Source organism: Ranitomeya variabilis, chromosome 7 (assembly GCF_051348905.1).
Source record: "Ranitomeya variabilis isolate aRanVar5 chromosome 7, aRanVar5.hap1, whole genome shotgun sequence".
Lineage (NCBI taxonomy): Eukaryota > Metazoa > Chordata > Amphibia > Anura > Dendrobatidae > Ranitomeya > Ranitomeya variabilis.
The window spans coordinates 48,331,567-48,348,953 of NC_135238.1; the positions used below are offsets into that span (position 1 = coordinate 48,331,567).

The 17,387-nt window shown below is 42.1% G+C and overlaps 1 protein-coding gene across 2 annotated transcripts in view; it reads right to left on the reverse strand.

Moving 5' to 3' along the window:
- Positions 1–4,487: 4,487 nt before the first annotated feature.
- Positions 4,488–17,387, reverse strand: part of LOC143785882 (uncharacterized) — a 43,977-nt gene continuing 31,077 nt past the window's right edge. For both annotated transcript variants that reach the window (XM_077275020.1, XM_077275019.1), the window contains exons 2-3: positions 12,514–12,622; positions 4,488–8,735 (exon numbers count right to left, since the gene is read on the reverse strand). In XM_077275020.1, coding sequence (XP_077131135.1) covers positions 7,534–8,735; positions 12,514–12,574 — 1,263 coding nt within the window. In that variant the 5' untranslated portion in view covers positions 12,575–12,622 and the 3' untranslated portion in view covers positions 4,488–7,533. The remainder of the gene's footprint in view (positions 8,736–12,513; positions 12,623–17,387) is intronic.

The following is a 17,387-nucleotide window of genomic DNA, read 5'->3' on the forward strand; positions in this document are numbered from 1 at the left end:
CATGTCTACTTTACATCAGCACAATTTTGGAACCAAAATTTTCTTTTGTTAGGGAGTTATAAGGGTTAAAAGTTGACCAGCAATTTCTAATTTTTACACCATTTTTTTTTTTAGGGACCACATCTCATTTGAAGTCATTTTGAGGGGTCTATATGATAGAAAATAACCATGTGTGACACCATTCTAAAAACTGCATCCCTCAAGGTGCTCAAAACCACATTCAATAAGTTTATTAACCCTTCAGGTGTTTCACAGGAATTTTTGGAATGTTTAAATAAAAATGAACATTTAACTTTTTTTCACAAAAAAATTTACTTCAGCTCCAATTTGTTTTATTTTACCAAGGGTAACAGGAGAAAATGGACCCCAAAAATTGTTGTACAATTTGTTCTGTGTACGCCGATACCTTATATGTGGGGGTAAAACACTGTTTGGGCGCATGGCAGAGCTCGGAAGCAAAGGAGCGCCATTTGACTTTTCAATGCAAAATTGACTGGAATTGAGATGGGACGCCATGTTGCGTTTGGAGAGCCCCTGATGTGCCTAAACATTGAAACCCCCCAGAAGTGACACCATTTTGGAAAGTAGACCCCCTAAGGAACTTATCTAGATGTGTGGTGGCACTTTGACCCATTAAGTGATTCACAGAAGTTTATAATGCAGAGCCGTAAAAATAAAAAAAAACATTTTTTCACAAAAATGATCTTTTCGCCCCCAATTTTTTATTTTTCCAAGGGTAAGAGAAGAAATTAGACCCCAAAAGTTGTTGTACAATTTGTCCTGAGTACGCTGATACCCCATATGTAGGTGTAAACCACTGTTTGGGCGCATGGGAGAGCTCGGAAGGGACGAAGCGCCGTTTGACTTTTCAGTGCAAAATTGACAGGAATTGAGATGGGACACCATGTTGCGTTTGGAGAGCCACTGATGTGCCTAAACATTGAAACCCCCCACAAGTGACACCATTTTGGAAAGTAGACCCCCTAAGGAACTCATCTAGATCTGTTGTGAGAGTTTTGAACCCCCAAGTGTTTCACTACAGTTCATAACGCAGAGCCGTGAAAATAAAAAAAAAAAATGTTTTCCACAAAAATTATTTTTTAGCCCCGTTTTCTATTTTTCCAAGGGTAACAGTTGAAATTAGACCACAAAAGTTGTTGTACAATTTGTCCTGAGTACGCTGATACCCCATATGTGGGGGGGAACCACCGTTTGAGCGCATGGCAGAGCTCAGAAGGGAAGGAGTGTCATTTGGAATGCAGACTTAGGCCGGCGAGTTTTACGGACGTAAGAGCGCAGAAACTACGTCCGTAAAACTCGCATAACATACGGCACAATTATTCTCAATGGGGCTGCTCCTATCAGTCGTATATTACGGATCCGTAATATACGGCTTTCTACGGCCGTACAAAATTGCAGCATGCTGCGTTTGTCAGCGTATTGCGCAAAAAAATCGCCAATGAAAGTCTATGGGGGCGAGAAAAATACGGATTCCACACGGACCAGCAGTGTGACTTGCGAGAAATACGCAGCGGTGTTAGTGAAAAGTCGGTAATTCAATTGCCGGCTTTTCATTTCTCCTGCACAAACCCGACAGGATATGAGACATGGTTTACATACAGTAAACCATCTCATATCCCCATTTTTTTTGCATATTCCACACTACTAATGTTAGTAGTGTGTATGTGCAAAATTTCAGCGCTGTAGCTGCTAAAATTATTATTATTTATTGTTATAGCGCCATTTATTCCATGGCGCTTTACAAGTGAGGAGGGGTATACATAATAAAAACAAGTACAATAATCTTGAACAATACAAGTCATAACTGGTACAGTAGGAGAGAGGACCCTGCCCGCGAAGGCTCACAATCTACAAGAAAATAAAGGGTTAAATGGCGGAAAAAATTGGCGTGGGCTCCCGCGCAATTTTCTCCGCCAGAATGGTAAAACCAGTGACTGAGGGCAGATATTAATAGCCAGGAGAGGGTCCATGGTTATTGGCCCCCCCCCCGTGGCTAAAAACATCTGCCCCCAGCCACCCCAGAAAAGGCACATCTGGAAGATGCGCCTATTCTGGCACTTGGCCACTCTCTTCCCACTCCCTGTAGCGGTGGGATATGGGGTAATGAAGGGTTAATGCCACCTTGCTATTGTAAAGTGACATTAAGCCAGATTAATAATGGAGAGGCGTCAATTATGACACCTATCCATTATTAATCCAATTGTCTGAAAGGGTTAAAAAACACACACATGATTAAAAAGTATTTTAATGAAATAAACACAGCGGTTGTTTTAATATTTTATTGCTCGCTCAATCCATTATGAAACCCTCGCTTGGCAAAACAATAAACGCACAATATACATACCTTCTGCTGACCCGTCTCATCCCACGAAGTAATCCATCTGAAGGGGTTAAAATGTAAATTACTACTGTATGTAAACCATGTCTCATATCCTGTCGGGTTTGTGCAGGAGAAATGAAAAGCCGGCAATTGAATTACCGGCTGTTCACAGATATCGCGCTGAATGAAATCTAAATACAGACTATATATATATGTGTCTCAATGATATATATATATATATATATATATATACATATTGTATATATGTTTTCCCGAACATTTGAGCACATAAATCCATTAGATGTCGGTTTTGCAAGCCTGCGAGAAAATCTCGCAGTACATATGCCATACGGATTACATACGGAGGATGCCATGCACAAAATACGCTGACACACCCTGACTACGGATCAATATTTTGGGAACATTTCTCCGTATTACGGCCGTAGTACGGACGTATAATACGTGGCGTATTGTCTTACGCTAAGTGTGACGCCGGCCTTAGATGGATTGGCCTGCAGGCGTCACATTGCGTTTGCAGAGCCCCTAATGTACCTAAACAGTAGAAACCCCCCACAAGTGACCCCATATTGGAAACTAGACCCCCCAAGGAACTTATCTAGACGTGTTGTGAGAAGTTTGAAACCCCCAAAAAATCCACAAAAATGATTTTTTTTAAGCCCCACAATTTTTATTTTCACAAGAGTAACAGGAGAAATTGGGCCACAAAAGTTGTTGTGCAATTTGTCCTGAATACGCTGATACCCCATATGTTGGGGTAAACCCCTGTTTGGGCGCACGGGAGAGTTCGGAAGGAAAGGAGCACTGTTTTACTTTTTCAACGCAGAATTGGCTGGAATTGAGATTGGACGCCATGTCGCGTTTGGAGAGCCCCTGATGTGCCTAAACAGTGGAAACCCCCCAATTATAACTGAAACCCTAATCCAAACACATCCCTAACCCTAATCCGAACGGTAACCCTAACCACACCCCTAATCCTAACCGTAAATGTAATCCAAACCCAAACTTTAGCTCCAACCCTAACTTTAGCCTTAACCCTAGCCCCAACCCATCCCTTGCCCTAACCCTAATGGGAAAATGGAAATAAATATTTTTTTAATTTTTCGCTAACTAAGGGGGTGATGAAGGGGGGTTTGTTTTACTTTTATAGCAGGTTTTTTAGCGGATTTTTATGATTGGCAGCTGTCACACACTGAAAGACGCTTTTTATTGCAAAAAATATTTTTTGCGTTACCACATTTTGAGAGCTATAATTTTTCCATATTTTGGCCCACAGAGTCGTGTGAGGTCTTGTTTTTTGCAGGACGAGTTGACGTTTTTATTGGTAACATTTTTGGGCACGTGACATTTTTTGAACGCTTTTTAGTCCGATTTTTGTGAGGCAGAATGACCAAAAACCAGCTATTCATGAATTTCTTTTGGGGGAGGCGTTTATACCGTTCTGCTTTTGGTAAAATGGATACAGCAGTTTTATTCTTCTGGTCAGTACGATTACAGCGATACCTCATTTATATCTTTTTTTATGTTTTGGCGCTTTTATACGATAAAAACTATTTTATAGAAAAAATTATTTTTGCTTTGCTTTATTCTGAGGACTATAACTTTTTTAATTTTTCTTTGATGATGCTGTATGGCGGCTCGTTTTTTGTGGGACAAGATGACGTTTTCAGCGGTACCATGGTTATGTATATCCGTCTTTTTGATCACGTGTTATTCCACTTTTTGTTTGGCGGTATGATAATAAAGCGTTGTTTTTTGCCTCGTTTTTTTTTACGGTGTTCACTGAAAGGGTTAACTAGTGGGACAGTTTTATAGGTCGGGTCGCTACGGACGCGGCAATACTAAATATGTGTACTTTTATTGTTTTGTTTTTTTATTTAAAGAAATGTATTTATAGGAACAATATAAATATTTTTTTTTTTTTTGGGGGGGGGGGGATTTTTTTTTTTACACTATAACATTGCCCGGGGGGGGGGGGGGGGGGCATCATATTATAGTGTAAGATCGCTGATCTGACAGTTTGCACAGCACTCTGTCAGATCGGCGATCTGACATGCACAGCTCCTGGAGGCTTCCCGGCGCCTGCGCTGAGCGGGCGCAGTGAAGCCACCTCCCTGGAGGACCCGGATGCCGCGGCCATTCTGGATCTGGGCCTGCTGCAGGGAGGAGGAGGTAAGAGACCATCAGAGCAACGCGATGTAGGTCTCAGGGAAGCCCGCAGGGAGCCCCCTCCCTGCATGATGCTTCCCTATACCGCCGGAACACTGCGATCATGTTTGATCGCAGTGTGCCGGGGGTTAATGTGCCGGGGGTGGTCTATGACCGCTCCTGGCACATAGTGCCGGATGTCAGCTGCGATAGTCAGCTGACACCCGGCTGCGATCGGCCGCGCTCCCCCCGTGAGCGCGGCCGATTGCTATGACATACTATCCCGTCGAGGGTCAGATAGGCCCAGGTCACCTCGACAGGATAGTACGTCTAAGGTCAGAGAGGGGTTAATTCTTTTGAGATTTTGTTATTTGGTAATAGTGTGTCAGAGAATGCAAAATGTGAAAAAAAGTAAATTCTACATTTTTTAAAATTTATTGATTTTCACAGTTCGGAAAAAGTGGAAATTTCGGTGTTGCCTGCTTTTACATTTCTCCCCATAACTCAGGCTAGAAAAAAGATATATAAACAAAATAAACACCATTCTACTCAGAACTGTACAGGCTTTCACCATATATGTCACAAGAGTATCTTTGATAATATTTTACCTATGCGAACTCAAGCACAAAACTTTAAAACGCATTTCTGAAAAAAACTAATTTAAAAATTTCAAAAACTGCACATGTGCCTGCTATGCTCCTAGTCACCTCTGTACCAAAATATAAGTTGGGATCGTGATAAGATCATATTTAAAAAAATAAAACTATTAGTCTTAGTTCAAAAATCTTGATTTCAGATCTGTTCAGCCTGTGGTGTAACAGTGTGGGGTCTGTATGTCAGGCTGCTGCAGTGCAGTACAGCGCAACCTCCATCAGGGGGAGCTTGAGAGGAAAGTTAGACTGCACACACAGGACCGCAAAACAGACGCCACCAAGTGGCGAGAGAGTGGTCAGACAAGCTGAGTCAAAAGCACGAGATAGCACGACAGTATAATAGGATTAGACAGACGGATGGTCAGGACGTAGCCAGAGATCAGTAAACCAGAACGGGCAATATACGGTACAATAGGGACAAACAGCAACAAAGTAAATAACCAAGCCAGGAGATCAGAACCGGAGAATCAAGCAGACAAACAGACAGAGAAATACTGGGAAAAGGGCAGACAAAGAACAAGTCAGGGTTCAAAGCAGGGCAAATCAAGAGCTACCAGCAGGGTCAGGTTAACACGCCGAAGGCAGAACTATAGCTGACACTGCCAGCAAAATTCATGGGAGCCAAATAGCAAACCTGAACCCAGAATGAGGCAGAGCAAAGTTAACCCTTGACATGATCCGTCCAGAAAAAAGGGCAGACACTAATAAACCCTGGAACGGATCATGACACTATATTTACCAAATAATCCATAATTTTTAGATATTACTGTATTATTTTATTTTTAGAAGCAGGAGAGGGCAGAGGAGAAAGCTTTGTTGGGGTCAGCCTGAGAATGAACAGGGGTAGACAGTGAATGCAGAGCAGATGACAGGCCGGCAGCTCGAGCCTCCAGAGGCCATATTCACACCAAATCTTAACACCCATGCAACTTCTCAAATGGAGGGAGAAAAATATTCTTAACATCCAGTTCATGTATTGTACAAACCAGGACTACGAAGAGGAGAGTTTGTGAAAACATCGGTTACAGGCAGCAGAAAGGGGACTCAGTAATACCGCATTGTCATCCCATGTAGTGAAACAGAATTAAAAACAAGGGTTTTTTTCATTCAGCAAAGACAGTGAAGTCCATGAAGTGGTAGAAGGCGGCACAAGATCGGCAATGGATGACAGAACTGGTGATGTGACCTGTGAATATGATCGGCACTGGTGGCGGCTACTGTACTCTCCAAAGATTGTGAAAATGAAGTAGAAGTGACTTTTCTGCACCTTCTGGTCCAGCGCCGTCCTTTGTGTATCCAAGAAAACCAGACATTATAAAAGTTAACAAAAATCAGATATTAACTCAGGTGGGGCCGAACACCATGACAGGCCGTACATACTCTGACACAAAAGGAAATGGCCACTGCTAGTAAGCGTTTATGGACAAGATTACATTTCACCCACTAGAAGGGACACATTGATGATAAAAGGCCAGTTTAAAAACCTACTATTAATTGTTTGATTAGTTCAGATTTTTTAAAACTAGGATTTAACTACTGTACTATTCTTTTTAAACACTTAATAAATGAAATGCTTACTGATATAATAGAAAAAAAATTATTACATGTATAAATAGGTGGTAAAAATATTGGTTCTTTTAATCTGGTTTTTAACATATAATTAGGATGAAACTGTATTTGGAAAATCACACTTGAGGATATGATCACCTTTTTTCTTTTAACTTGTTCAATGAATTCAGGTTGAAAATGCTGAGCAAGTTGTGTTATAATGATTAAGATGTATTTCTTCTGGCACTTCGGTATTTGTTTTTTGTGTTTCTTTATTGTTGTATATAAATGTTGAATTCAATAAGTTTTAATTTGAAAAGAAAAAAGGAAGAGACTTGCACAAACATAAAATCAGAGGATTCGATGCTTTAAAAAAAAAATAAAAAAAAAAATACAAATTTGATAGGTCCCAAGTTGAATCCCTGTACAAATATATACAAGAACACAAGTAACACACATGCATGTTTTCACAATTTTAGAACATACGTTTTTTTCACAATTACGCATAAAATTTTTTTATTTAATTTCTCCAAAACAAAATATCAAGAAACATAGTCTTGTGACAAATCAAATGAAAGCTGGCACCGTTCTGAGAACAATGATGCCTGTCCCACCTCTTTATCTTAATTCTAGCCCGAGATATGATAAAGAATGTAAAGCCATATCAGGCCAAAATCCGCACTTTTTCAAAACTTTAAAAACCTGTAAAAAATTAACTGATGAAGAAAAAAATTCTAAACTTTTAATTTGTAATTAACTAAAGTTGTACTTCATAAAAACAAAAAATAAAAAAAAATCTAAAGATGTCAGGTAAAAAAAAAACATTCATATTTGGATCACTTGGAATGTGTGCATTCTCTCATGTGTAACAAGAGTTGATTTCTGTGTAAAACATTTTCCACATTCTGAGCATGAAAATGGCTTCTCGCCTGTGTGAATTCTCTCATGTGTAACAAGAGTTGATTTCCGTGTAAAACATTTCCCACAATCTGAACATGAAAATAGTTTCTCTCCTGTGTGAATTCTCTCATGTGTAAAAAGATGTGATTTCTGTGTAAAACATATCCCACATTCCGAACATGAAAATGGCTTCTCTGCTGTGTGCATTCTCTCATGTGTAACAAGAATTGATTTCCGTGCAAAACATTTCCCACAATCTGAACATGAAAATGGCTTCTCGCCTGTGTGCATTATCTCATGTCTAACAAAAGTTGATTTGACTGTAAAACATTTTCCACATTCCAAACATGAAAATGGCTTCTCTCCTGTGTGAATTCTCATATGTTTAAGAAGAGTTGATTTCTCTTTAAAACATTTTTTACATTCTGAACATGTAAATGGCTTCACGCCTGTGTGAATTTTCTCATGTCTGACAAGATTATCTTTTTTAATAAAACATTTTCCACATTCTGAACATGTAAATGGCTTCTCGCCTGTGTGAATTTTCTCATGTTTGACAAGATTATCTTTTTGAGTAAAACATTTTCCACATTCTGTACATGAAAATGGCTTCTCTCCTGTGTGAATTCTCTCATGTATAACAAAATGTGATTTTGCGGTAAAACATTTTCCACATTCTGAACACGAAAATGGCTTTTCTCCTGTGTGAATTCTCTCATGTGTAACAAGATGATCTTTTTTAGTAAAACATTTTCCACATTCTGTACATGAAAATGGTTTCTCTCCTGTGTGAATTCTCTCATGTGTAACAAGATGTGATTTTGCGGTAAAACATTTTCCACATTCTGAACATGAAAATGGCTTTTCTCCTGTGTGAATTCTCTCATGTGTAACAAGACGTGATTTTTCTGTGAAACATTTTCCACATTCTGAACATGAAAATGGCTTCTTCCTTGTGGGAGCTTTTTTATTTTCCACACTTCTGTTAAACAAAATAAAAGTCACAGACGTCTGTGATGAATTAGGACAGTGTACTTTAAAAGGATCCATGTCTGAGATGTTGGCATGTTCTTCATATGGGTCTAGTGCAATGCTTTTTTGGATTTTGGAGCTGCTGGTACAACCATCTGTCAAGAATATAACTGATGTGATTTTTGATTCAAAAAACCTTAATACTTATATTTATCTAAATATAAAAAACATTAAGACAAGTGAAAATAAAAAAAAAACATAGAAATTGCAAAGTGTGTAGCAAAGTTCTATTATTAACTGACTAAAGGTGTAATTTACATGATGTGATGATTTGACAAAGAATCAATTGTGCTAATGTTCATTCTCAATCATTGGCCAGTGCAAACATCAAATAATAAAACATTTCTAATTGGTCACATTTTATATCTTAGAATAAAAATGATCGTTGTTGACAGCACATCATCCCCTTTGTATAAATTGAGGATATTCTGCAATAATAAAAAAAGCCATGAGATAAGGAAACAAATCATCATTCCTTCATCAAAATGAAAGCTAATAAGCCCCAATCACCTTCCTATACCATCAATCACTGCTTATTAATGAAATTATATTCTCCTTGCAGCCACTCGATTTTATTCTTCAGAAGTAGTGAGCAGTAGCAGTCACCTCTCTGTTAGAGCTCCATGCACCACCTCAATGACTAACTCCTTAACCCCCAGAGCTTTTTTCGGTTTTGTGTTTTCATTTTTCGCTCCCCTTCTTCCCAGAGTCATGACTTTTTTTATTTTTCCGTTAATATGGCCATGTGAGTGCTTGTTTTTTGGAGGACGAGTTTTACTTTTGAACTACATCATTGGTTTTACCATGTCGTGTACTAGAAAATGGGAAAATAATTCCAAGTGCGGTGAAATTGCAAAAAAAGTGCAATCCCACACTTGTTTTTTGTTTGGCTTTTTTACTAGGTTCACTAAATGGTAAAACTGACCTGCCATTATGATTCTCCAGGTCGTTACGAGTTCACAGTCACCAAACAGGTCTAGGTTCTTTAGTATTTAAGCAGTGAAAAAAAATTCCAAACTTTGTTTAAAAAAAAAATGCGCCATTTTCCTATACCCGTAGCATCTCCATTTTTTGTGATCTCGGGTCGGGGGAGGGCTTATTTTTTGCGTGCAGAGCTGACATTTTTAATGATACCATTTTGGTGCAGATAAATTATTTTAATCGCCCGTTATTGCAATTGAATGCAATGTCGTGGCGACCAAAAAAGTGTAATTCTGACATTTAGATTTTTGTTCTCGCTACGCCGTTTAGCGATCAGGTTAATTTTTTTTCTTTATTGATAGATCGGGCGATTCTGAATTCGGTAATACCAAATATGTGTATGTTTGATTTTTTTTGTTTTATATTGAATGGGGCGATTTGAACGTTTTACAAATTTTTTATATATATTTTTAAAAACATTTTTCTTTTTACTTTTGGCATGCTTCAATAGTCTCCATGGGAGGCTAGAAGCTGAAACAACCCGATCGACTCAGCTACATAGAGGCGATTATCAGTTCGCCTCTATGTAGCTGAATTACTGACTTGTTATGAGCGCCGACCACTGAGTGGCGCTCACAGCAATCCGGCACTGACAACTAAACAGGGCTCCAGGAGACCTCTGGTTGTCAAGCTGATGAACCGGTAACCCCCGATCACGTGGCAGGGGTCACCGGTGAGCGTATTTCAGGCACGAGTGCAGGAAGCGCCATTTAAATGCCGCTGTCAAGAGTTTGATAGAGGCATTTAACTAGTTAATAGAAGCAGGTGAATCGCGATTCCACCAGCGGATATTGCGGGCGCACGTCAGCTGTTCAAAACAGCCGACATGTCCCGGGAAAGATGTGGGCTCACCACCGGAACCAACATCAAAGGGAGGGATACTGACCTCGGAGTACCATTACACTCAATGTCAGTAAGGGGTTAAGCGAGAAGCTGCAAGGAACATATTTCCATTTCTCCTGGTAGCCGCTCTCCCAGTAAAACAGCCCAACGTGCTTTAAATACTATTTACTTACAGATTACCAATATACCTGCAGGTAAATCGTATTTTTGTAGCTGACATGTTATCTTTAGGGGTTCATTTACACAGGCAGGTAATGACCTGTAACAAGCACGGATTCATGATATGGGAGCAGCTTTGTTCTCTCTCCCCATAGATAATAGATGAATGATTGGCCGAACCGTCATGGCTATGGTGGATTTCAGAGACAGTGCGGTCAGAAGGCTCAGGTACAAGTAATGTCTGTACTAACATCTATAATTACATGTCTATGTCTGTGGTCTGGACTGTTTTAGAATAATAAAGCAAAATTGGATTCCATATTGCATCCTGTGGTGTGTGCTGTGGAAATCTATATCCATCTATCTAATGAGTGCGTGTGTGTGGGCAACCAATCACTAAGCATGTGTGTGTGTATCAGCCACGCCCACTCCACATAGCAACCAATCACTAAGCAGCTTTCATTTCACCAGAGCTGTTTATAAGAAGCTGAGCTGTGATTGGTTACTATGAGGAACAGTTTTCCTTGTGGACAGTTGTGGTAACAGAGGCCTATTATTCTTATCATTTCTATGGTGTTATTGTCCCTCTGTAAAGCTGGAAATAATTTATTACCGTGCCGACACAGACTGCAGGGGGAGCCCAGTATCACACAGGATAGGATTAGATACACGGCTCAGCAATCAGGATCACACAGGATAGGATTAGATACACGGCTCAGCAGACAGTAGAACACAGGATAGAATTAAATACACAGCTCAGCAGAAGGTATCACACAGGATAGGATTAGATACAAAGATCAGCAACAGAATGTGCCAAAGGAGAGGACCTTTTCATTCCAAGAATTCCTCTCATTCCATCTGAATTGACTTTTGACTTTAAACACCTCCAGTTTCCAGTTGGACTGGCATTTGCAATGTCCATTAACAAGGCTCAGGGACAGTCCTTGAAAGTAGTAGGGATCGATTTGCAATCTAAATGCTTTTCTCATGATCAACTTTACGTGGCCTGTTCAAGAGTTGGAACTGCCAAAAATCTGTTAATCTTTGCACCAGAAGGAAAAAACAAAAATGTTTATCCAAAAGGCTCTTGGAATGAGTTGAAAATAAAATACTATCAATACTTAGGTAATCGTTTAGTTAATTTGTGTTGCAAATCTGTAGTGTTGAGTATATGATGCAAAATGTTTTTATGTGCAATATAATCATTGTAATTTGTTATAACTAACCACAGTTAGTTACTATGCTCGGGCAACGCCGGGCTCTTCAGCTAGTCATATCTATTCTTCAGTGAACACTACACATCGACCACTGGCACCCCATCTTCCATGTAACAGAGTGCAGGACTTGCTCATATTGTGTCACTTGTGTCTAGAGAAATGCTCAGATGTCAGTACGACTAGGTGGTGTATTAGGAAGTCATGGCCATGGAGCAAATATAAAGCTGGATAAGCCCAGGCAATTCTCTGCTTTCTCTTATAATCTACTAATGGCTGTGACTATGAGACAATTGTCATAAAACAGTTTTTTTTAATCGCCAGCTAGTGCAGTATATCAAATAGGTTACTTAAGATATAAATCCTGAAACCAGAACTCTGATGGATATGATGTAAAACACTAAACTACATACTTTGCCAGTGAGGTTTGTCATGTCTTTGATGATCTATCATCCCAGTCTATTCTTAAATCTATATTATAGATACACAGCCAGTCTTATTACATATTGCACCATTACATTGTCAGCCCTATATAATCTGTATGTTAGCTGAATAGGGAAATCTATGGCCAAAAAAGCTGCGAAAACACAAGATAAAACTTCAATTGTCTAGTCCGGTCAATGAGAATGTGACTTCTCTGCTTTAGTTAGTGGTGACTCCTCACTGGGGCAGTTACCTGTAGGAACATCCTCTTTGCACCACTCATGATGCCGCACATCACTTTCTCCTTTCTCCATTATGGCTTCAGCTTTGATAATCTTCAGATATTTGCCTGGATGTCAAAGCTGTGAAAGTAATAATGTAAAAGTCACAGACAGAAGGAAAACTCACATGGAATGTTCTAGATGGAGGCTTTTACTACAAGCTCATGGGGCACCGGAGTCGCCAAAAGATGCTGATATCTCCGCCTCCTATAAAAAGTCATTTCCTTCATTAACCCCTTAGTGACCGGGCCAAATTTTTGAATTCTGACCAATGTCACTTTATGAATCCTTCAACAAATCCCACCGATTGAGAATTTTTTTTTTTAGTGGCACGTTATAATTTATAATAATGATACATTTAGGTCGATACGTTTTGTGTTTATTTATAAAAAATACTAATTTGACAAAAATGTAAAAAAAAATAGCCATTTTGAGACTTTGAATGATTATTCCTTTAATCCAGATAGTCATACCACAGTACAACATTAATAAATAACATTTCCCTCATGTCTGCTTTACAATGGCACCATTTGTAAAATGTTATTTTATTTTGTTAGCCTTTTAGGTTTTAAAAATATAGCAGTAATTTTTCATTTTTTCATGGAAATTTACAAAATATATTTTTTGAGAGACATATCCAGATTTGAAGTGACTTTGGGGTCCTGTATATTGGTAAAACCCCCAAAGTGATACCATTTTGAAAACATTAACCCCCCCATATATTGAAAACTGCTGTCAGGTAGTTTATTAACCCTTTAGATGATTTAGGGAATTAATGCAAAATGGCATAACAGGAATGAAAGTGTATTTTTACCACCTAAATGTCGCTAACTTCTGAACAGGCCGCTATAGCCGGGAGACTCTAAGGGTACCGTTACACAAAACGATTTACCAACGATCACGACCAGTGATACGACCTGGCCGTGATCGTTGGTAAGTCGTTGTGTGGTCGCTGGAGAGCTGTCACACAGACAGCTCTCCAGAGACCAACGATGCTGAGGTCCCCGGGTAACCAGGGTAAACATCGGGTTACTAAGCGCAGGGCCGCGCTTAGTAACCCGATGTTTACCCTGGTTACCATTGTAAATGTTAAAAAAAACAAACAGTACATACTCACATTCCGGTGTCCGTCAGGTCCCTTGCCGTCTGCTTCCCGCACTGACTGACTGCCAGCCGTAAAGTGAAAGCAGAGCACAGCGGTGACGTCACTGCGCGGCCCTGCACTTAGTAACCCGATGTTTACCCTGGTTACAAGCGAACGCATCGTTGGATCGGTGTCACACACCGATCCAGCGATGACAGCGGGAGATCCAGCGACGAAAGAAAGTTCCAAACGATCTGCTACGACGTACAATTCTCAGCGGGGTCCCTGATCGCTGCTGCGTGTCAGACACTGCGATATCGTATGGATATCGATGGAACGTCACGGATCGTGCTGTCGTAGCGACAAAAGTGCCACTGTGTGACGGTACCCTAAGGCCACTATTTGGCCATGAATTGCTAGGGCAAACATCAAGATCACACAATCATGATCTCAGGGTGTCGATCAGATTAAAGTGGAAGCCCCCAACAATCTGATAACCATTTATATGATGTAGTCACTACTGACAGCAGCATCTAAGGGGATAAAGGGAATCTATCACCCCCAAAATCGATGGTGAGGTAAGCCCACTGGCATCAGGGGCTTATCTACAGCATTCTGGAATGCTGTAAATAAGCCCCCGATGTATCCTAAAAGATGAGAAAAAGACGTTAGATTATACTCACCCAGGGGCGGTCCCTGTACGATGGGCGTTGCGGTCCGGTCCAGGGACTCCCATCTTCATCAGATGACGTCCTCTTCTGGTCTTCACGCTATGGCTCCAGCGCAGGCGTACTTTGTCTGTCCTGTTGAGGGCAGAGCAAAGTACTGCAGTGCGCAGGCGCCGGCCTCTCTGACCTTTCCTGGTGTAACAGGCTAGATTAACCCCACCACCCAGAATATACCCGGGGTTAAAGTGGCCTAGGCCAGATTATACCCCGAGGATATTCTGGCCTAGCCCAAACTATACCTCGGGGTATAAATTGGACTAGTCCAGATTATACCCCTCCAGGTCAGAATATACCCCAGCTGCTGTAGATCAGATTTTTCAGCCTTTTGAGAACTATTGAGTGATATAATCAATAACGGAGCCCCAGGCGGCACATGGCCCCAGGCAGCGCACAGGGGCCCCAGGAAGCGCATAGGGCTACCAGGCAGCGCACAGGGGCCTCAGGCAGCGCACAGGGGCCTCAGGCACCCCTCAGGCAGCACACAGGGCCCCTGGCAGCGCACAGGGGCCTCAGGCAGCGCACAGGGGCCTCAGGCAGCGCACACGACCCCAGGCAGCGCACACGACCCCAAGCTCCCCACAGGACTCCAGGCACCCCACAGGCAGCACACGGGGTCCCTGGCAGAACACAGGTCCCCAGGCAGCGCACAGGTCCCCAGGCAGCGCACACGGGCCCCAGGAAGAGCACAAGGGCAACAGGCAGCACAGAGGGGCCCCAGGCAGATCACAGGGGCCACAGGAAGTGCACGGGGCCCCAAACAGCATACGGGGCCCCAGGCAGCGCACAGGACCCCAGGAAGCCGACAGGGGCCCCAGGCAGCCCACAGGGCCTCAGGGTGCACACGAGGTCCCAGGCAGCACATGGGGCCCAGGCAGAGCATAAAACCCCATACAGCGCACAGGGCCCCAGGCAGCCCACAGGGGCCCCCAGGCAGCCCACAGGGGCCCCCAGGCAGCCCACAGGGGGTCCCAGGCAGCCCACAGGGGGTCCCAGGCAGCCCACAGGGGGTCCCAGGCAGCCCACAGGGGGTCCCAGATAGCGCACAGGGGGGCAGAGACAGTGAGCAAGGGGGTAAGAGATAGCGAGCAAGGGGGGGGGGGGGAAATAGAGCACATGTCTCCTGTGCGCTGTCTGGGACCCCCTGCGCTATCTGGGACCCACTGTACGCTGTCTGGGACCCCCTGTGCGATGTCTGGGGCCCTGCTCTTGAGTATATCACTCAATCCTGTAAGGCTAGTTTTACATTTGCGTACAGCCGTGCACATGCGTACGCTCTCAGTGAAACCTTGACCACTGCTGGGCCCCGTCGGTTAAGCTCCGCCCACGTTCTTTTGACGGTGCTGCAACACGCGGCGAAGGCAACAAGTTGGATTTTCTTGCGTTCACCGAATCGTCAAAACAACGCATGCGGACGCAAACATCCGCAGGGCCTGAGTACCCAATGATAAAGATAGGGTATGCAGGCCGCATGCGTACCTGTGCGGAGCTTAACTGGTGGGCGCGGCAGTGGGCAGGGATTCACAGAGCGTACACAGCCGTGTGCAAATGTGAAACTAGCCAAAGATGTCTAGGGCCCCTGTGCGATGTCTGGGGCCCCTGTGCGATGTCTGGGGCCGCGTTCTTGAGTACATCACTCAATGGTTCTCATAAGCGTGAAAAATCTGATCTACAGCAGCAGGGGTATATTCTGGCATGGAGCAGTATAATCTGGCCTAGGTATAATATTCCCATGGTCTATACTACTCTAGGGATGAATATTAGTGTGTTTTTGCTGCTGTAGTGCTACAGTATATATAGATGCACATACACAAACCATATACCATTTCATGCGGCTTTTGTCAGATTTTCATGCAGTCTGCAGCAGATTTCCCTCTTCCACGTGACACGGAGAAATCTGCTGTGCTTCTGCACAAAAAATCCACATCGTTGGGATGCAGATTTTGATGCAGATTGACTGCTGATTTTTTCCCTGTTGAAAATCAGCAGCAAATCTAGTGCAAGGGAACGGGTGGACTAGACTTATAGCATGTGTTGGAGGCATTACATTGAACTGACAGTAGATGGTGCAGTTCCATCAGTGCATAGTTAATGTTATGTGTTGTAACTTGTTATGTATGTTTCTCCCTGCTCTGTATGATATGCACCTTAAGTTCTCCAGTGTGAGTTCCTATTCTACCCTGATAAGGTATATAAAGTGAACTTGGAACACCTACAAAAAAATAAGTTTTCTAATTTTGACAACAATGGAAGACCAACTATATGATCAGCTTTTGAGATTCTACACTGCAACAGAACAAAAGTACCCCCAGTGGATCTACGATCTACCTCAAGAGAAACGTTCAAATGCCAAGTCCCAGTTTAGACAAACATCTAAGCCATATCGAGCAGAGAAAGGGATAATTTACTATGGAAAGAAGGAGGTTCTCACTAAAAGCCGACTGCCAAATATCCTAAGGGCCTGTCAGGACAACACAACCTCTGGTGGCCATTTTGGCAGAGATAAAACATTTGCCCAAATTTCTGACCGTTATTACTGGAAGGGAATGAAGAATGATGTTTACCAACATGTCAAAGCCTGTCACAAATGTTTTGGTCACATGTCCCAAAATCAGCAAAGAAGCTCCACCACTCAACGGTATACCAGTGCCTGGAAAAGTATGGAGCTTAGTTGGGACTCATATGATCGGTCCTCTTCAGGAAACATCAAACGGCAACAAATATATAGTTGCTGTCACTGATCATTTCTCGAAGTGGACTAAAGCAACAGCTGTTCCAGACAAGAGTGCCATGTCAGCAAAATTTTTGTACACCGTTATTTGCCGCTTAGGCTGTATGGACACTGATTAGCGACCAGGGAAGAGAGTTTGTGAACTCGATCATCGACAACCTGATGGATCATTTTCAAACAGATCACCGCATTTCATCTGCCTACCACCCACAAACAAATGGCCAACGGGAACGTGACAATCGAACACTCAAAGAATCTCTTTGCAAGCTTGTCAATGACCAAGGAACCAACTGGGACCAGTTCATC